General features: G+C 44.7%; 1 protein-coding gene across 1 annotated transcript; it reads right to left on the bottom strand.

The window, feature by feature from the left end:
• Window positions 1–1,610: 1,610 nt before the first annotated feature.
• LOC135369346 (uncharacterized) lies at window positions 1,611–20,393 on the bottom strand. Its single transcript, XM_064602938.1, has 7 exons — window positions 20,286–20,393; window positions 10,868–10,947; window positions 9,459–9,551; window positions 6,904–6,988; window positions 4,891–4,937; window positions 4,156–4,242; window positions 1,611–1,754 (listed from the first exon to the last, which is right to left on the bottom strand). Exons 1-7 carry the CDS (start codon window positions 20,386–20,388, stop codon window positions 1,686–1,688), a joined length of 564 nt encoding a protein of 187 aa, XP_064459008.1. The 5' UTR covers window positions 20,389–20,393; the 3' UTR covers window positions 1,611–1,685.
• Window positions 20,394–22,421: the final 2,028 nt, after the last annotated feature.

Raw genomic sequence — 22,421 nt, 5'->3', positions numbered from 1 at the left:
AGAAGAAGCTTTGAGAAGGTGCTGGGTGAAAAGCAGCGGTTTCCGTACCGGTATAGAAAGAGATGGTAGTAACTTGTTTGCGAGAAATTTCAAGCATGCAAGCGGCGAATTCGACAGCAGAGGAGCAGAGGTGGGAGATCGATGAGTGAGTGAGTCACATTGCCGTGCACGAAGATTGAGGCGCCTGTGCGCCCGTCGTGCTGATGATCGATGGAGTGATGGCAACGTAGGGGGAAAGACGGAACATTGCATCTACGAGACTGTTTTTGCCCTGAACTCCTCTGTAATTTTAATGTTCTGTGGAAGTTCTGTCTATCACTCTCAGAAGAAAAAGGAGTAACAGGGGAGTAACTTGCCACATTTACTACATCTCCACTCCCCCTGTCAGTCGCTTACTACCTCTTTCTTCCCGCATTTCCCATGTAACTCCATCACTGCAAACAGGTACTCCCTCCTGCAGGGCGAATTTTAATGGACAAGTGATGCGTGACATCATCCTCCTTCTCGTACGGTAACTTTCGATAATTTTCGGTAAACATGTGTACTACAGTGCAGCCATACATATATTGCATGACGTTTTGTTGTATATTCCATGATTTTGGGCTAAGACTCTCAGTTGGTGAAGTTCTCACCGTTACAGAGAGCACATCGTGAAACGTGACCTTCTGACGCACTAATTACTTCGAATACTTACCCCCGAGTTTGCAGCGTTCGAGGGGGCTTCCCAATGACGGTTACTGAGGGAAGCTCGGATGTTTTGTTTTTTTTTTTTCTAACGAATAGTTCCGTGGGACTACTGAACTATCTTAGATGGAGGTATCACATCCCCTACTTCTTGTACACCATCATGACACTTCCCTTCCTTTTTCACGCAGAACTTTTCCTATGCCCGTCGAGTATGTACTACGACGAGTTACTTATTAGCGGATACGCAGATATTCGGAAGTCAGCAATTTCACGGTTGATTCTAAAGCAGCTGCAGGGGCACTGGCATAAATATGTTTCATGGTGTCAGTGTGATACATGTAACTGGTGTCATGGTTACTCCTGAGTAATGGAGTAAAGTGGAATTCCCTCCGGGAGGGTGTAGGTTTTGCTCCAAGTAGGAGTGTTCTAAGGAACAAGTCATTTACTCCCCTAAAGGAGTTGCGGCGTCACCATTTTTTCTCGGAGTACCGTAAGCTGTAGCTGTGTGTTAATCTTTACTTTTCGCAACCTACGTGTGAGCGAGCGTAAGTGTTTTCGATGTAGCTCTGTGTTTGAGTCCAATCGTTCAGCCACTGACCGTAATCCGTTTGACCCGCCGAGTCCGAATCTTAATTAGCCACGGAGCTCCAGATTTTAGTCAGTGTCGTCCCCCAACGACGAGCTCCGTGACAAGCACGATCAAGCAATGCTCGAATATGCCACCGTTATAACTGCCACCTTACATGTAAATCCACTCCCAATTACTATTATAACTATAGATGACGACTTCTTCCACTATCTGTTTTCAGTTTAAGTCTATTAATTGTTGCATCTTTTATACCACGGTGAACCATATGACTATGACACGGGTTGTGTCACCGCTGGGAAGGAGCACCCATGTTACAGGAAAAGACAACTTCTAGGATGAATGTTGCGTTTAATTGCATAGGGGAAGACAGTGCTTTGCATACGAATGCCATTCTGGTACTCGTCTCCGCTCAAGTTCGCTGGTAACCAGCTACGCAGTAGCCGCTTTTACATCCGCCCTTGAGCGCAGTCCTCGGATTCTGAAACAGAAAAGTTTATGGAATTGCTCGTTACGAAAATTCGTACAGAGGTCCACTGGTTGGCAGGGATGTATTGCGAAACAACGAGGGCAAACACAGGAACAAAGGGGACAACTTGAGTGCGCAGCACGCTACCGTCAGCTGAGGATTTCATTACACAACCACAGAAAATATAGAGTCGTCCATCGTTAATACGGACACTTTCGTCCCCGACCAAAGTCATCCATAAAGCGCATGCTCCATATTATCGAATGCCGAGGAGATAACAAGAACAACGCTGAAGGATTATTAAAAAGAGTTTCCGAATCAGCGCCTGCCCCCCCCCCCCCCTTGAATGTATACTTCGTTGCGCATTAGCAAAACGTCGGCAACACGTAGAGCCTGCTCCTCATTGTCCTCAAATAATTCAAATAATTTAAGAGTCGTATCCCGTCCCGCTCGAGCCATAGCAGACGTGACCGTTCGTTTGGCGTTGCTCATGACGACTTGCCTTGACAACTGTACCGCCTCTGTTCTCGTAAGCTGCCGAGCGACTGCGCTATGTTTAATTAAAGGCACAACTCCATGCACGAGGAACAATCGCCTGTGGACGTGTTCACAACAGCCATGACGCCATACAGGGTTTTCCGGGCTCTTCGTGTCTGGAAATAACCCCCTTTCCTCTTATAGTTCTTGTAGACGGTTGCGAAGGAGAGGGCATAGCTCCCTAAGCAGGGCAACGTCCTACTTTCAAAAATTATCGTGTAGAATGTGGGGAGAGGGTTGCCCTCCATACCGATACCGTACATAATAACGACACAAAAATACATGGACTGCACATAGTTTGTACAGTGCTGGACCGTTCATTGTGCGAAAAGCGAGTCTCCATATTAACGAGACGAAGATGCATTGAAAAAGTTAGGTCCCCACAAAAATCATCCATAATTCGAGTTGTCCATATTAACGAGGCACGGCTGTATTCTCTATTTGTGTGTGTGTATTCCCCTGATTTTCCACCTCCGATCAACTCTAGTCGACGGCAGCCGAGCTAGTAGCCACAAAATTCGTTTCGTCCCCATTTCAGTTAAGTCCACGTCGTTTTTTTTTTTTTTTTTAGTTTAGTCGTGGGTTTCACTGAATTGCTGCCTCAATATGCAGCGCGTCGGCTGGCTTGTGCCTTTTTAATTAGCTCCGTTTCCTTCGGAATACATTATTGGGAAACTTGACCACTTATCTGAGCCATGCCGAACGCCACACGCATAGGGTGACTGCTGTTTCGTCCCCAACTTCCACACCTGCACCGTCCGCGTTGCTGCCCAACATTCTAGCATTAATCACCGCGCGAGTTCTTATGTCTAGGACGAGAGCTTTTGTCGTGATTTTCAAACGTCGTCGGGTCTGTCATCCCTCTGAGGAGAGAAGACACTAGGGACTAGGCCAAAGGCGTGTCGTTCACTTAGAGCTGTACAACGTAAGTTTACAGCCCTTGATCGAGAGCGTTCGCGCCGGTATTGTGAGACGCTTTCGCCTTTCAGCGGAACCGCCTAGAATTTGGCAAGTTACGTGCGTACCTTGCGCAATGGTCTACCATGCACCATTCCATTGGGGTCATTTCCTGTGGTCCCGAACAAGTCAGAGGTTAACGTGTAGTCACCTTTCAAACTGACATCCCGATTGATAAGAAAAAACGAAAAGAAAACGAGAAAAAACTTCAGTGTAGTTTTTTTTTTTTTTCCTTTGTGACCAGGCACTGAAGGTTTCTACTTTCTAGTATGACGCACCTATCCGACCCAGTTTTCACTTTATGGAACTGACCGTTACAGTTTTCATACTCTGTTCATCGTTTTGAGAAGCCATCGGACTTCGACACTTATTGTGAAGGGGCCCATTTGTTCGTTCTCCACCTCACCACCTCAACTGGAGCAACGTATCGCCCCTGCGATGAAACTCGCATTCATCATCTCCCAATGAAGTCGTGGTTGTTGATAAACGGAGCTGCAATAGACAAACTCGATTTAACCGTCAGCAACAGCCATCCATGCTTGCTCAAGCGCTGTGTCTGTTTAAGATCCTTTTAGATTCACGCTGACAATATTTACTGCCAAGTGAAATTTCAGCGTCAGCTTCGTATGTTACTGTTCGTGAAGTGAAGCCGAGGGTTGGTTGTCGCCACCCCATATTTCATATCTTTATGGGTGACTGGGTAGCAGAGTCGGCGAAGCACTGCCGTATAGAGAAAGGCCAATGAAGCACGCCTGTAGCTGCCCCGCAAAAGAGATTCTGCCTGTTTGTGCGAATGAAAATTTTCTTTGGGCTTGTGTCTTTATCTTTATCTCACGTCTAATTTTTACGTCATAGAGCACTGAGAATGGATTTGACGAACGTGCAAATGTTTGAAAAGGCTTGCTCCTACTTTCCTTACCAGACAGACTTTGCCATCGGGACGTCTTGCGATCTTGTGGGGATATTCGAAGCAGTAAAAATGGCAGCCGAATGGTCCCCTGGAATTCTGCATGCAAGTGAATTACGGTTACTTGTAACATGTCATACTACGGTGATCCGCAGAAAGAGATGCTTGGATGTGATATATGAGCATACTTTGTACTTTGTTTGTTTTTGGTTGTTTGTAGGTTCTTGTTTTGTTTTGGGAGTAGCAGAACTAGTCAGGAGACAAGTTCAATTTCTCCGTGGTTTTCTTTTAAATAATCAATCAATCAATGAGCATAGGATAGCGCGCAGAAAAGAACGGCGAACTGTCTAGTATACTGTTTCCACCACTTCCGCATTTGCGGCTGCTTTAGTTTTGGTCTTCACTATTCCTGAGTGGTAAATGCTTCCCAAAGAACAAAGACTGAATACAGTGGAACACAGGACATGGGATTACCGTGGTATAGTTATATCGATCCCGTAGCACTCGAAGTAAATCGTTCCCGAAGTGATGTACTTATCTGAGGTTTTACATGTAAATCCTCCCAAGAGCCTTTCTTTTCTTTTCTTTCTTTTTTCTTTTTTTTTTTTCTGTTTAGCGAGTAATAGAAACGACTTATAGCCGCAAAGTGTCTTAAATTTATGTGCTCACGCGCGCAGTTCTCTTTCATGTTGCGCGACTGCGCTTGACCAACGGGAAATAACTAGCATTTTACGTCTCAATACTTACATATAAATAGTCGTGCCCGTGTCCGCATGGCATCCAAGTCTTAGGCGCTACAGAATAAATTGACGTTCGTATAAGGATGACGCTCCTACTGCTGGTGGTGTTTTTTAAACAGAATGTAAACTAGGTTATCATTGCCCTGGTTATCATTTGCACGGTGCCTTTTGTGACGCACGTCTTTATAATCTCATCTGGAATATTTCCATGTATGGAAAGTTCCCCAGTTACTTAACCCGGCACAGGTGAGTGACTATTGATCTCCAGGGAAGCGGAAGCGAAATGCACAGTCTGGATCTCGTTTTATTGCAGAGAAAGAATTCACTGCAAAGGGAAAGTGGTGCAGTGCTGGACAAAAGTCTACGGAACACGTTCCGGCGCATTCTTTCCTCAGTGTAACATGTTAGCAGCGACTGGTACGGCACGGACTTGCAGACAGGTGACTGGGTTACCTAGGCACTTGTCTCTAAGCCCGTACGGTCCGATTCGCTGCTATAGCGTGTCACTGTCAAGAAGGAATGGGCCGGAGCATGTTCCGTATACTTTTGTCCAGCACTGTACCTAATTTTCTCATACTTTGAAGGCCCTGTCTGATCAGTTTGGTGTGTGTCTCGTTTTGGGGAATGATAATAACCTAGGTTGTCTCACACCCGTTTCGAAATCGCGTTCCGATTCAACCACAAGTCACCACTGGGTACACTCTTAAAAAAAGGGTGTACTTTAACTCCTTTTTTTTTTTTGCCCCATCATCCCCATATCATCGTCATCATGTATTTCTCTCTCTCTTTCTCTCTCTTTTTTGCCACATATATAACACCCTTTTGGAGAGTACAATTACGCTGAAAAGGATGTCTCCTCCCTCCCTCAAGGGAGTAGCATAACACCTTTCTCCCTACTGGAGAGTAATGTTACTCCCCGGCAGGGAGAAGGTGTTATGCTACTCCCTTGAGGGAGTGAGGAGACACCCTTTTGAGCGAAATTGTGCTCTCCAAAAGCGTGTTATATATGTGGCAAGGGGAGGAGTTAAAGTGCACCCTTTTTTTAAGAGCGTAGATTATCTTTTAACGTAATCTTTGATTCCCGTGAGGAGAAATTTGGGCACTGTAGTGCGCCATTAGTGGCATAATTTTATGGCTGCTTTCTTTGGTGACGAGTCCCATTCTGTGATCTACCCGATTTCTCACAACAGGTCCTACTTTTCCTCCTCCGCGTCATCCGCGCAGCCTGTAGCGTATTTCTGCAAAATCTTTTGGTGACGAGCGTATAGAGCACCTTTCTTTTTCACTACTTCTGCTATGGTAGTGAGGGCAAAAAACACGTGGTCCGTCTCCGCACAGTGGGGTGATTCTGTTGATACTACACCATCCCGAGCCAGTGAATTATATACTTACGTTTTAGCTTGGCCAACCTATCATACACTGAGTCATCGTAGCACTTGCCTAAAGTAGCTTTGTCAAAAATACATACTTTGTCATACTTTGAAGGCCTTGTCTGATCAGTTTGGTGTGTGTCTCGTTTTTGCGAATGATTATAACCTAGGTTGTCTCGCACACCATTCGAAGTCGCGTTATGATTCAACCACAAGTCATTAGAGGGTAAAAGCCGCAGTGCCATATTTGTTTTCCTCTTTCGGCCATCGCTCTGGCTTCCTCAAAACGGAGTTTGTCCAGCTTGTAGAGCGATCGGCCTGCCTGCGTCTACGCCATATTATCTTTTAACGTTATCTTTGATTCCCGTGAGGTGAGATTTCTGCACTATAGTGCGCCATTACTGGCATAATTTTATGGCTGCTAATCTTTTTTTTCTTTGGTGACAAGTCCCATTTGTAATCTACCCGATTTCTCACAACAGGTCTGACTTTTCCTCTTGTGCAAAATCTTTGGTGACAAGCACAGTGCACCTTTCTTTTTCACTACTACTGCTGTGGTAGTGAGGGCAAAAAGTACGTGGTCCGTCTTCGCACTGTGGGGCGATTCTGTTGATATTACAACATCCTGAGCCAGTGAAGTATACACTTACCTCTTAGCTTGGCCAACCTATCATACACTGAGGTATTGTAGCATACCCCATCGTAGCACTTGCCGAAAGTAGCTTTGTCAAAAACCTAAAAGAAAATAGCGATGATGAAATGATGATAACGTCGTATATTGATCAATACAATTACACAATTACAGTGAACTTTGGGGGATATGTAAGGCTAAACGCACAGGCCACACTCTTAAAAAAGGGTGTACTTTAACTCATTTCCTTGCCACATATATAACGCTCTTTTGGAGAGTACAATTACACTCAAAAAGGTGTCTCCTCACTCCCTCAAGGGAGTAGCATAACACCTTCTCCCTACCGGGGAGTAATATTACTCTCCAGTAGGGAGAAAGGTGTAATGCTACTCCCTTGAGGGAATGAGGAGATACCCTTTTGAGCGTAATTGTACTCTCCAAAAGGGTGTCATATATGTGGCAAAAAAAGGAGTTAAATTGCACCCTTTTTTTAAGAGTGCACACGGCAGGCACTGTAACATAAGCAATTTGTTCGTCTGACATGATGGTATGATTTCGAGTTATGAACTCCACTCCATTCCCGAGAAGTTGCAAGAGAACGCGAGTGTTCATTACAGTACAGTGGTACTGAATATTACGATCTGGCAATGACCTGGGTCTCGAACACCATAGTGATATGTAGAGGGCGGACAAGTATGCGCTATAAACTCCCGAAATATGCAACTGTGCACTGAAACTCCTCGAAACATGCGGTTAAAATCCTCATTACATTTACCTGTTTTTCATTGCTTTTTAAGGATAATTTATTCAACGCACGAAAATGAGTGAAATTTAGGTGTTAGGCAAGATGTTGTTTGACGACTATCTAAAACATAAGATGCAATGTGTGATGAACATGTACAGTCATTTCAACCGTACCATTTTCAGTACCAAGAATTATCATTGTTCTTTGTACGGAATCAATACACCAAATGTCTATTTAGAAGAAAAAAAACACGTAAACATGTTATTAAGGACAACACGGTTACATGGAAACAACCTTCGTTCTGCAGCGCACAACGAAGAATACTTGCGCCACAGATATAAATCATGCACTCAAGGCTTTGCGTTCGTGATTGGTAGAGTAACTCTAACGCAGCCTAGGTGGGGGGGAATGTTTTATGCAAAGTAAAAAAAAAAAAAAAAGGGAGGCTAGCAAATGGACGAAACGCTTCTGATTCTGAACGAAAAGATTCTGAGGGCTGAACACTAAGATTCTGAGGCCTTCTTGCACAGTCTCTCAGGAATGGACAGTGTCATTCAGAAAACGCTGTTAAAAAAGCAGCAAGTTTATGTTTCGGGATACGTTTCCTCTTCTGCGTGAACTTTGTTTCCTACAACAACGTATGTAAGGGTTATTTAGAAGGTGTGCACTTCAGGAAGCAATCCAAGACAGCATTTAATACTATAAACCGCATTTTCCCAGTAAATGGGACTGTAAAGAAGTGTACATGGGTCCGTTCAAAGGGATTCTACTTGACTAATTCCCCATCTCAATTCCGCACTGTATTTTACACCAGACAGAAACGTATCGTCACATAGCGTTTAGCAGTGTTCCACCTTCCTACACGAGGAATGCCGTAGACATATCGTGGATCACACGCCCTGTAAAACAAGTAACAGCACCACAGCCATAGGTGGGGAGTAACGCGTTACAAAGTAGTGCGTTACCGGTAACGCGTTACATTCGAGTAGTGAGATATGGTAACGCATTACATTTGGGAGAAAAGTAATGAGTAACGTAACGTCATTACATTTTTAATAAATAACGCGTAACGGCGTTACGCGTTACTGCGTGTTGGGGAACATTGCTTCATCGTCTAAACTTGAAAAGCTTGAGCGAGGACCGTGCGTGCAGAATCCGGGAAAATCCTCGATTTTTTCTATTCATCTTCAACAATGACAAGAAGGTCACATCCACCCACGAAGAACGCAAAAGAAGGGTTATTGACCTACCCTGGTTGAGATGTCACCTTTGTTTATCACCTCTGTTTTTCACTCTCTCTGGTATTTTACGGACGAATTGGGCAAAAGCGGCAGAAAAATAGACTCTACCTGAACAAGTAACAAAGTACCAAGGGATTGGCTGTTTGGATTTGTACTGTGTGATTTAAAAGGTCACCGTCTCTATCAACCTTGACAAGGAGCACTCACTTGTCATTAGGCGTCCTCTCAGGCCAACGGGCGAAGCAAACAGATGAAAATTTTGAACATCAACTACTTCTGCGTTGCAATAAATCGTATATGTAAGTTGTGTTCATGCGTGACCCTTGTTTGTGCCCAACACTGCTTCTAGTGATTTGCGGAATGCACTTATGTGACTCAACCAGAAATGGTACATATAATAAGGACAACTGGTGAAAGTAATGCAAAAGTAACGGCATTACTTATCAGAAGTAACGGCGTTAGTAACGCGTTACCTACTACCGCAACAGTAACGAATAACGTAACGCGTTACTTTTTGAAAAAGTAGTGAGTAACGGTAGTGCACTACAAAATAAAAGGAACTTCCCCACCTATGCAGCACATACGTACAAGACATGGCTCTTTGTCCCATTCATTGCGGTAGCACGATGTTGGCTTCTGTGGAGCGCACATGTGGCTGCAGGTAGCCAATGATCCATTGTGCTGTAAAAGAGGAACTATGTAGCACAAGTCTCGCACATTCATGTATTGTAGTAAAGGGGATCGCCAGGCTCCGTCTCACGTCTTGGGATTCCCACGTAATTCATGCCATTGCAGTTGACGCGTCTCAGATCGCATTCTCGCAAAATATAATCTCTCTGTATGCGTCACGAAAGTAAGATAAAATTATAAAACTAATTACTAGTTTTCAGGAGTATCACGTAAAAACGCTGAATCTGTGTCTTGTTTAGTAACGCGATTCCCCGAAGGCGAAAATCGTGACATCCTGCCCGAAGCGCATGCATGAAAGTTTGAAATAATTAATTGTAAATTTCGCTGTCAGATACATCCATATAGTTCTCTCGTGACGAAGAGCCCCCAATTACTAGTACCAGACGTACCCACGGGACAATGTGATGGAAATACACATTACATATTGTACATATTGTGTACAATTCGTATTGAAATTAAATTCAATTAAATCAGCAATTTAAAATATAGCAAATGTGCGGTGTATGTGCATTGTTCTCTAGTTTCTCTCTGAACCGCTAGTGCCACAATCCTGGCAGCGTACGCTGCGAGAAACACTCGAAGGAGACCGACGGTGCCTAGTGTCAGCCATGCAAACGAAGTTATTAAGCTTTAAAGGACCCCTACGTAAAGGGAGTTGTAGCCTGTTCGCGCAAGAGGGGGATATTTTATTAGATTTCATTTATTGATCCCCTTAAAGGCCCGAACACATTACATAAGGGCGGCCCAATAGACGTGCAAGAACGGAACAACACAACTCCCAGCCAGTTAATTGTCACACTGCTAATTTACTACTACTAATTACTCATATGACAGAACGCGTGTGTGAAGCTATATAGTAAGCTGGTAGACTAAGCTCGCTACCCAGAACAGACACACACACACACAGAACGAAACACACAAATAAGTGCGCAGAATGTGTGCCGGAAGCTCTATACTGAATCCCTTTATCGTGTGGCAACTGGCAAGACTGGAGTGACAGGACGCTGTCTTAATGGGAGCAACAGCAACTATACATGAGTGATGATGAGAAGATAATTCTTAATGGGACTTGCACACACGCCACGTAGTTGAAACAAAAAAGATAACACAATAAGGAGATAACTGCGTGAGCAAAGGAGCGCTCCTTACAGATAAACAACACGGTGCACCACCTTCGATTAAAAGCTAAACGAAATTCTACTATTTTCATAATTTGTTACTGTAACAAACCTAGTTGAAAGCATAGCGTGTCTCTCGTGTTCCGCATTGTCCATTGTGTTCGTTGTAAGTGTAGCAGCTGTACTTACTCTGATATGTTTGTACTCCGCGCAGAGTCCCAACGCGTCGAAACCGAAGCACTGCGCATTTGCGTCCACAGGAACCGTTGCTGCGGAGAATGAAATCTCACTTAGTTAAAATTCAAACTCTTAGTCGCCGTTTAGTGCCAAAGTGCTCGAAGGGAAAGTGTGGGCTCGCTGTTACAGTATTTGGAGTGCTGTCAGTACTTGTTTTATTAGGACACAACTTTACATAAAGGCGAGCACGTCGCTGCTTTTCGCAGCTTCACCCGCATTCCTTCCGTGGGGTGCACCTCGAAATAAAGCGATCGAAATCCTCGTTGCAGAATAAACAACTGTAAATACACGTTATCTGATTATAAAATGCCCAGTCGCGCGGTGGAATCTGTCAACGGCGAACTTATACTAACCTGGACATGAAAATTCAAACACCGAACTTGGACTAGCCTAATAGTAAACTAACCAACATGCTGCTCCGTCGTGTCCACCCTGGTAAGCGACCCCCAAGCAGCACAGTCCCCCACCGCAAGTCGAGTGCAATAGGGGTGGACGGGTAGGTGGAAGGCCTTGAACAAACTCGTGAAACTAAAAAACACTGATAATGACTGATGGTGACATGAGGGTAACGCTGTACAGCAATGGTATATAAAACCTGCCCCACTTTTTTTTTTTTTTTTTTGTACTTCGAAAGAGACAGCTCTAGTAAATAAGCCTAACTAAGTCTAACAAATAGAACTCCCCGCGCCGAAACACTTTTACATTTACTCCAAATTAAAACAAACGTCCAGTTTTCTACAAGGTCATTCAACACGAAGAATTTATGCACAGTCAAACCCTAGCAAGTAGGTTCCTATTCTCCCTGAGCGCGCTGTTGGCTGCACTGTGGCTGCTGTTTCAAGACGTGGAGCTTCAGTCTGCTAAGGGGTAAATGTCTGGCTTGGAGTTGGAGCTGGACAGTGTAGTAGTTACTAACGTAGATACTAGGGTTGGCTGGTACATAACTGAAAAAGTTTTGCGCGCACGATGAGCACAAAGGGAGAGACACACCCCGACACCCACAAACGACGTAGTGTGCGTATAGGAGCCGACTGCGCGGGGGTTGCGGGCCTTCAGCCCCTCGAAACTCTTCTGAGGGCCATGCTCCCGCCGAGTGGTTAGGCACCCTAACTTGACGCTCTCTATCACACTACTGCACAACAAAAAAGAAAGCGCACGTCGCGAAAGGCAACAGCAACCCAATTTAACGCAACAAAAAGTTATTTTTTTTAAACAAATCTCCGCTTAATGTCGTATTGCGTCTCCGAAGGAACCGACTCTTTCCGGCTTCCTTCATGACACTGCGTGCACTCTTGCTCGCATACCGTCAACAACCCAAAGAAATGAAAAATTTAGGGCGATCGATGGGATTCATGCGACAGAAATGCGTGAGTATTAGCATCCCCGCCCCCGACTTGCATGGTTCAACCTGTGTATGACAAATGCAGGTTGAACCACGCCCCCTTGCATTCCCTTACAACTGTGAGGCATTGTTTCGGTAATGTTTTGAGGTTACATCATGGTCACCATGCCCTGTAGGGTTAAACTTCAAGTGTCGTGGAGAGACTTTACCGCGGCGCTTTTTTATTATTTAGCGGTTAGTCTCACTTGATATCTTTATTAGCTCGCTAGCATACCCGTGTCATATATAAAGGGGCTGCACTGCGACTCGCGTTTTCACCGTGGCACTACCGTGTCTAAAATATTTTCCCAGGCTTTTTTCGTGGCCTACAACTCGCGCGGAGTCACCTCCCGGTAGTGGTGGTGGTCGTGGTTCAACTGAACAGTCTGCATGCCTGATAACCGACCGCGATGGTGTGAATCTTGCGCAGCATACATTTTTCTACTTTTTCAAATTCATTAAGTGTCTGTCATCCACGTTCCAAAACAGAAAGTCATTTATTTTTCTTTTGTGGCAGGGGTCCACTGCCCGGGGCGTTTTTATGAATCGCCACGACACGGTGTCATTAGACAGGGCGCTTTCTAGCAAGACTCAGCTACACGAGGTACACACGATGTAGTGTAACCGGGACTTGTTTGGTTTTACATGTGCCAGAAGTCGCACGTCGATGGAACGATATCTGATGAAGAAGCGTGCACCTTCGGGTGAAGACCGTGGCGGACAGAGCGGTGCTTCCTCCGGAAGCTTGGATCTACGGACGTCGCACCACCGAGGATAGCGGCAGCTCTTCAGGCGGTGCCGTAACGACTTCTTCCAATCAAGCTACTGCCCCAAATGAATGCCTTCGGGGAAGAAAAGGGCGACGCTACCAGCCCAGCTGGGAGACTCTTTATCTGTGGCTCTCACATGATACCGTCAAAGAAAATGCGTTCTGTGCAGCTTGCCGCACTGCTTCGGAGATAAACGTGCCTTTTCCGAACACGCCAAGAGACAAGGATCCCGAACGGGACTTTTGTGGCAAGTGGGATCTCCAACTGGAAGAAAGCTCTCGAGAGATTTCAAGCGCATGAAGGGGAAAATTTCCACAGGACTGCATTGAACGCTTTAAGAGCTGTGAAACAGGGAGCAAATGTCGTGTTGGCCTGTGTACAAGGGAAGGACAGCGACATGAAGGCGTCAAGAAAAGCCCTTGTAACGACACTATCGTACACGATGGAAATTTATGTTCTGAGGCTGGAGCCCTGGAGCGGGCTAACCTTTTCACTGACTTCTCTTGAGACACTATAGTTTCTGCAGCATCTAGCTTTGCCAATGGTTGACAATACGCGGCCGTGACGACAGATAAACGCTACACTAATGCATAGCGTTCCAGAAAGCAAGCGCGAATGTGCAGCAGCAATTTGAACATCAACGTCAAACTGCCGACGCAAGGAGAGTGATCCCGGACTCACGCGATAACGGCGTTGAAGCGAACGATTTCGTTCCAAGCCGTTCACAGTGGTTCCCGTTACTACACTCTAAGACCCGTGGCGGATAAGGGACGGATAAGAGGCGCATATTTTGCTGCTGTTGTTAATTGTCTGCCAGCCTTATATATCCGCCACACCACCGAAACGTTAACAACAACAAAAAGACAACAAATGACAACAACAAGACAAAGAAAACAAGATTCCCGCACGTGTTCACTGAAAGAAAAGTGGACGTATGTCTTGTTCGTTGAGTGCCTTGCGAAAGAGTGTGGCGGATAGAAGCGTGGCGGATACCAATGTTCCCAAGTTTGCAGCTGTGTCATTTCTGCAGATTGCATCACATCGTGCAACGGTCGGCGACTTGGTGGTTGGTGGTTAGGGAACGCCGCTTGTTTCCGAAGCAGTTTGTCGGTTTGTCTCCTTGGCCGTGATACAGTGTGACATCGCAGACGTTGTGGAAGGCCAGTGTCTAGCGACAAAGAACTCACCCGCAAATTTATCCTTGATGCCATTGCAGGTGAGTTCATAGGACGGTCCGCAGTGCGAAGGAACACATTTTCAACACGGCGTAGAAATTGTTCCCAGTCTGATATCGTTTCACTCGTGATTTCAGTGTAGAAATCGAATAAAAATTGCGAGACGCACACCAGTCCCTAGTGTTTCTAGGGACAGTTACTGCAACCTGCCTACAACAACCACATTTATTCTTTCTGGCCGATGCAATCAGACACAGATCACTGCGAGTTTTGGAATGAGTATACTCAAAACGCGTTACAGAAATACTAGACAGTACCGTACCGCATTATCGTACCGTACCGTACCGACGGTATACCGCATAGGCCCGCATAACCGGGAAGGGCTCATCAGGGAATCTGTGTTCTTGTCATTCCCCTTACAGATATACACATTGTACCTTGGCATCATCTCCTATCATCCCGAAATAAATTGTTGTTTTACCTTCGCTCTTGGACCGAAGCCAACTGCGCCCCCCCCCCCAGGCAAAATATAAACTCGGCGCCTATGTATGTGTGTGCACTCCTGTAGTGACGGGGGCCCTGTGAAAGAATGGACAACACGACAATGTGCCGAGCGCCCTACCCATGGCTAAGTCAACTGTTGAAGGACCAACGTCTACCAGGAGGATACTATTACAGCGAAAGATGCTTTCTTTTTAGCCATTTCACTGCTTTCCGCAGCGTAGAGCGCAGACAATTGTGTAAGCCAGCCTTCCATAGGCCTGTCCCAAGCGGAGCTGGAATATCTCAGTTTATAAAATAACCATTCGTTCACTCTTGCCCTTAGTAGCTCTTGACTTGATATCGTGAGGGCACGTGTACCTGAACTTGTCTGACTCATGTCCTTAGATATTGTTCTACCTTGGTACCTTTTCCGGATTGTTATCTGCTTCTTCCTGTCTATGACTGTTTAAATTTGTCTGTGCACTGCGATTAAAGTTTAGTTGAGAGTTTGCAGTTTGTGTTGTGCGTTCTCTGTCTGAGTGTGTGTCTGTTTTGGCTGCAATGAACACCACGTTGAACTTTAACCAACTACCACAGCTTGCCATCCTTGTGATAAGACTGTGAACAGGCCATCCTACATGTCATCCAGGAGGTACTGTATGAAGTCAGATTTATTATTCCCCTGTCAAGATAACCTTTTTTTTTTTGTCCTCTTGTGATTGCATTGCCTCCATATTTGCACTCCTGCGACTTATGTTTCAGTTGACATTTGTATTGCTGCATGTTTGTGTTTTGTAATTCTGTTAATACTTGCTGTTGTATAGTGTAAGCAGATAGTCATAGTACTTTTGCTTGCAGGTACTGTGAGTTCGTACCTACAGATGGTCATCGAGTCTGTAGTCTTCACTTCAAGAATGGCGCGAAGACATACCCCATACCCCAACAGTGTTTCCACTAAAGCCCTTGTTGACAGAGTTTCTCGATACGGTTGCAGAAAAAAAAAAGAGTCACAGCAATTGGTAATATTTTTTAATATAGGATTTTGATATATCATATATGCTTTTGTGGTGACCTATAAACACATAGTCTCGCTCATTTATTATTAGGAGCCCGAGTTGGTTGAGGATGAGGCCATGAACGAGGCTGAAGAAAGGACTTCGTAACCTGATCCATTCATAGATGACGTGACATCCTACCCAGAGCAGGGCAGGGATCACAATTACGGACCTCCACCAGAGACAAATGATGACCCCCGAACAATGCTCCTTCGGCAGCGGAACATCAGAGAACAGCTCATAGGAAGAGAAGAGTAACTTCAGCCTTGGGCCTTCAGTACATGACTTGCGTTTGGGAAAAGCCTTCATGTGTTGTGACATACACTAGAGCATAGAGGCAACAGCAAACATGTTTGCAGACTCCGAGACCACCCGCACTACACTTACAGGCCCTCCAGTGGATATTTCCAGTTGCTTTGTCAATCACTGCCTCACTCCGTAGGTAACAGAGGTCTGCATGCTTGCAAGTATATCGGTCCGGACCAGTGTATCTGGGCTACAATGGTCTTCGAAAAACTCCAGCTCCTGAACGTGATCAGACGTGAAGAGCCGCAAGCCATCATCCTTGTGCTTTCCGGCTCCATGCTTTTCAGTTTACCTACAAGAAAGCCAATGTTTTCCAATCCAATGTTTGATAGTAGGGTATCAAGGGTTCATAATCGTGTATTACAATAAAACAGTTCTCGTACTGGTATATATGCTTCTTCCCAAAGAACAGTTTCAGGCTGCGTGTGGAACAAGTCCATCCTCCTTCGTTTTCCCACTGCCGTAGTGACCTATAAAGGGAGGGTGAAGTAGGCTTGTGTCGTTGCACCTGGAAAATGCAGAAGTAGAGGTTGAAATAGTCTATCATGCCGATTAGTATAACTGGCGCGTTCTCTTCAAACAGAAGCAGCAACGAGGTATTCGCGTTTATTATTTCTCCATTTCGTCGTGTAGCACCGCATTTTTTATGTGCCGGTCACTGCTACATTCGCAAGTGCGCAGAGGAATGTATCTCGCGATGGCTAAACAGCCGAAAGCTCGCGGAATCGACAGTGTGCGTGTGCAATGGGATAGCCGAGAGGTCTGCCTGCCTGATATGGCGGCACAGTGCTGTTAATAAAACCATCGATGAAAAAATAATAAATTCGTACATCCATGCGAATACCACTCCCAAACAAAGTACATACCTGTTTGAGCATCGCGCAGGCTGTGACAGCTGATTTCTTGATGTCGCCAATGTGCAGCCGCAAGTGGTGTCTACTGGTACGGACTGGGGCCAAGCGTACAATGTCAACCTGTGCAAATTATGAACAAACCCACCGCATGCAAAAGCGAGTCAAGACAGGTGCGAGTCGGAGCACCTCTATGTTTACGTTGGAGCAGCGCGGAAAGAACTACAAATATGACGTCCGTGGAATTCCCCCGTATTGCGCGCGCAGGCGCACAGAGGCTGGTGAAATCGGCTTACTGTGGCGTGTTTTGTCGGGTAAATTAGCAGTATTCAATTTTCGAGAAAGGGCAATCAAATGGTACACTTTATGAAAGGGGATACGAGACCGTCCCTTTAAAGGACATTAAGACCTTCAACTGACGAGACCGAACGCACCTAACCCGGAGGGTGTTCGCCCCTCCCCCTGTAGGGGCACATTAGATAAATATAGATGGTGAAAGGGCTCGCCGTGTTCGGGGCCCTTGGGGACTGACGCCCTGGGGGAATGTGCGTCCTGGGCCGACTTCTAGGGGAACTGTGCCCACATATGTCTGAAAGCGTCTGAGGAAAACCCAGGGAAAACCCCAGACAGCACAGCTGGCACCGGGATTCGAACCCGGGAAAATAACTTAATTGCGTTGAAAACCTTCATGCGACCAATCTAGGGATATAGGTTACAGAAACATTTCAACAAATCACACATCATTAAATCGGAGACCGCGAACGCAAATGATGTCCGTTGTTATCTGATCTAGATATGATCCCCTGCACTCTCCCATCTTGACACCACATTACAACAGGCAATATGTATCCTTCCCTGGACCAGATCCCGACAAAAGTTTACGGAACACCAGAGCGACGTATTTCTTGATCTCAGCGACACCCTAGCGGCGAACGGGAGTGGACACACGTACTGAGAGGTGCATCGAGTACCCGGTCACCTGTTTGTAAGTCTATCTGCTAATGTTTGCAGCGACCATGTCGCTCAGGTGACGATATACGCCACACCAGTGTTCCGTAAACCTTTGTCGGGACCTGTACTTCGTCGCCAAGTTGTTCTCGCACACGGAATTTTATGCAGTTCTCATGTATTATCAGTACAAAAATCAGTAAAACAAACGCCCAGTACACTGGAACACGCCCCTGCAACCTCCCGCGCTACGAAACATCCAAGCACGTTCAACACGCTAACTCCATCAAAAACACTGCCAGCAGTTACACCCACCCCGTTAACCAAGCATTCACATGCACAAGCTCCAATGTCATATACTGCATTGAATGCGGCGGCTGCTCTATGCAATGCATCGGTGAAACCGGCCAACAAATGAACAACCGCCTTACCGGACACAGAACCGACAGGTCCAACAAACTCCCCAAAGCAGTCGCCGAACATTCCTAGTCACAACTTTGACAACGTTAAACTATATATTCTAGAAATCGGGTTCAGATACACACGTGACAGACGTGATAGGGAGTCTTATCTCGTATACAAGTTCAACGCTCTTCACCCGTTTGGTATCAACAAATCACAAGGCACCCTAGAAACACTTCACAAATAAATTATGCTCAGACCTTTCCCTTCTATCCCCTTTATCATCTGTTATGTTCTGCATGGTCACTGCTTTTTGCTTTCTTTATTGCATGCCACAACTTTTTATTACAAATATATGTTTTAAATTTTTTTTTGCTCGCTCTGGAATTTTCCTCACGGAACCATTAACCTCCTTATCTTTCGGAATGCCTGCCAATTCCTGCCTGTTGTCCCGTTTCGTCCCTGTGTACGTGAACCTCCCAAGCCAAGATCACTTCGTTCGCATAACCCCCTCGACACTGTAACAAAGCGGCCATTCACTCCGGCTGTAGAAACCCGTACGGACCTTTGTTCCCTCCGGGCTGCTGATGATTACCCACAATTGGCATGAACCTTTAACACGTCACACTTAACCCTTTGAATACCATGCCAATGATGAGGACGGTGCCCAGAAGAACAGCCTCGGTTCGAAATATCGGCGGCTCCTGTCCTGAGGCAACTCCCGTCATGTATAGAGTTGTTTGTTGCAAGTAACTTTTATCCACAATGTGTTAGTGACTGGAATATCATTGGTGGTTGTATACGAGAGTTGCAGTTAAGCAAGCTTTTTATCTCGCTCCTGCTACAGCCTGCAATTGTAGGCTGCAGTATGTGATGATGAGTAAGCAAAAATAAATGAAAAAGCCGTCAGAGGGCTCTCTAAAGTTGTTTCTTTTCGTTTTTGGAACCGGTATGTTCCTGGAAACAAACAAGCTCTCTCTCTCTCTCTCACCCACACATACGTATATATATATATATATATATATAAATACTCATGGAACGATGCGACAGCACTAGAGGACACGTGTTTCGCCGTGTTTGCGGCTCGCCAGCTCTGGGTAGCTGCGCATCGTTCGGAATTGGCAAACCAGGGGTCACTCAGCGAGCGACCTACACCTGGGAGGGTGACTGAACACTCCTCAATGCCACAGTGCAAGCCAGTCCTTCATTTTATATATATATATATATATATATATAGATAGATAGATAGATAGAGGAGAAAAGACACCAGAGACTGAAGTAGGGAGTAGGGGAAAGTTATTTATTAAGTTGGCATTTAAACTAAGGGTCTGGGGGAGTCTACGTTTCGGCGGAAGCTCTCCCCCAGACCCTTAGTTTAAATGCCAACTTAATAAATAACTTTCCCCTACTCCCTACTTCAGTCTCTGGTGTCTTTTCTCCCCTATCTATATTCAACATCCTGGTCGTTCGAACCTCAATTTTGTAGCATATATATATATATATATATAGCTGAAATGAAAATTGAAACACAGACTACGAAGGTACATAGCTACATATATTCTACAGCTACATTCCACAGCTACATATATTCGCGGTCGTCCGAACCCCATTCACCAAGTATATATATATATATATATATATATATATTAGTTCCAGGAAAAATAACACGCGTTCTAGCGCAAACACAATGCTCGTAGTTAATGTATAATGGCATTACAGCTGTATTACTAGTTACACCACCGCAAAATGTTATGCACTAGCATTACTCATTACCGGGATGTAATGCATACTTTCTAATGCATTACACCCTACCTCTGACATTGACCATTGCAGTCGCCGTTGACCAGGATGATTTCCTTCGTGTAGTCTAGTCTGCTAACAGCTTTTACGCATAACATGGTCACTTGCTTTGCCTAATATACTTGCTCTTTACGTGCAACTGCTTACTGAGGTGAAAGATGTGTGGGCACCACAAAGGATTAAGAGAGGTTTTACTTACTGAACCACAAGCACGTGAGGAAGGCCAGCAAACCCTGGACGAAAGTGGGACTCATTTTTCCTGCCTCTGTTGGAAGTGTACGTGAGTTTACCACGTCATGCATAGCAACACTACGTTGATAATGGGAGTACATATCATAATATCAAATATTAAGTTCTGCGAACACCAACCGAGACACATAAAAAAGGAAATACATGATTTGACGTTAGAGTTATATTATTTCGTCATAAATGTGATGTACAAAGAGGGTTGTCACTCACCCGGGTCTCTTACGTAGAATGATTGCTTGATTTCCTCAGAAACGTAGAAACATCTCTTGGCAGTCTTATTATAGAGAGCGACAGGTTTTTTCGTAAGTGGAGAAGTAAGATTCGAGTCCTAATGCACTATTCTTCGAACGCCTCTTATCTCTTGCTAGACGTTGTATCATTACTGTTTGATATTCTACCGAGAAGACCTGCAATATTCCAATTAAAGTGGAAGACGACATTAGCACATTATATAGACAATATTAGAAATTTGAGCTGGAACCGCAGGTGGATCCATCTGAGTAACAAAATGGTGCTACTCGGACCATTTCAGAGTGACGTGGTTCCACTATACAATCGGGGTGAGGGCGCAGGATACTTCGTGAAACATTTTACTGAATGAAACCCCCGTGTCACGTTTCTATCCCGTGTCTCGGGGGTTTCATTCAGTGGAATGGTCTCGCTTGACTGACAATGGTTTCCTACTTGTCCCAACCTTGTTCCAGTCGACCGACAACTGCATTTCATGAAGGAGTGAATCAGTTCTGTTTAACCTGCAAATTTATTTTATTTATTTATTTAGAATACTTCTGACATTAAAAATGTCGTAGAAGGAGTGGCATGCGAAGCAGCAGGTAGTGCACTGAACAGTGTGACTACATAATTTTAGTTGCAATTTGATTAGTGAGGTTATAAAAATTCGCGCAAAACGAACAAAATTTAACGCAGAACACTTTGAACAAGGTCAATAAATGATGCTAGTGAGTCACAATTCTTCAATGAGTCACAACGAGTGAGAGTGGAACAATGAGTCTTCTGAGTCACAACGAGTTCTTTAAACAATTAGAATGAAAACGATAAGGCTCAATGTATTTAGTGTGTTTGTTTCGAGTATGGTTGTGATGTTCAAATTGTTGTAAACCGGTTCCAACTAAGGTCCATCACACTAGCAAGTGGTTTTCTTGTGTGAACATTATGGCAGGGACTGAAACCGGGATGGAACCGAAAACTGGTTGGAACCCAATTTTTTTCAAGAACCGTAACCGGAACGTAACGACAATTCACCATCGGCAATTAACCGAAACTGTCAGCTGAACCGAAAAAGATATGATTTCGGTTACCGGTTCATATGAATCGGTTCAAGCATGAACGCGAACAACTTTGGACGCGATATTTATATCGCTTTAAAACTCTGATTAGCGGTGTAATACGTCCTTCTGTTAAACAAGAACAACAATAAATGATGGAAACGTGATAATGACGTGGGATGTTTCCCCGTGGCAGCGACCGGACCCACTTAAGAGAGGTTAATATCACACAGGTGGAATTCTTCGTCATGTGTTTTTCCATTCAAAGGTTGCGTAGACAACATACCATCTTATATGCGCTTGGACCCATAATCGGATGACATGCGCATCGTATGACACGTATTGCGTACGTCCCTTGTATGTTATGAACTGCATTATTGTGATCGTGTAAGATACGAAACGTTGCACGTTTGTGCACGTTGCACGTCGTTGTGTCAAAATGAAAAAAAAGAAAGAAAACTAGGTATGTGTGTGTCTGTGTTTGAGATGGTGAAGCCTCACCGAGGCAGAGGTATAAGTGGACATGTAAAAGGGATGTAAGAGGTGAAATGCAAAGGGAGGTAACTGATTCGAAATTGAAATAGTTGAAGGTAATTAAGAGTAAAAGGTAAGAGTAGTTAAAGGAAAATAAAGCAAGAAAGTTAAGTTTAAAGGCAACGAATGTAATGCATATGCAATTAAGAGAAATATTAAATGAAATTAAGATTACCTCTGGTAACCGGAAGTTACCAGAGGTAATTAGATGTAATCAAAGCAAGAAACATAATTAAAGGGAACTAAATGAAATCAATATTACCTCA

Source organism: Ornithodoros turicata, chromosome 9 (assembly GCF_037126465.1).
Source record: "Ornithodoros turicata isolate Travis chromosome 9, ASM3712646v1, whole genome shotgun sequence".
NCBI lineage: Eukaryota > Metazoa > Arthropoda > Arachnida > Ixodida > Argasidae > Ornithodoros > Ornithodoros turicata.
The sequence above is the reverse complement of the archived record's forward strand: the minus strand, read 5'-3'. Positions and strand labels throughout refer to the sequence as shown.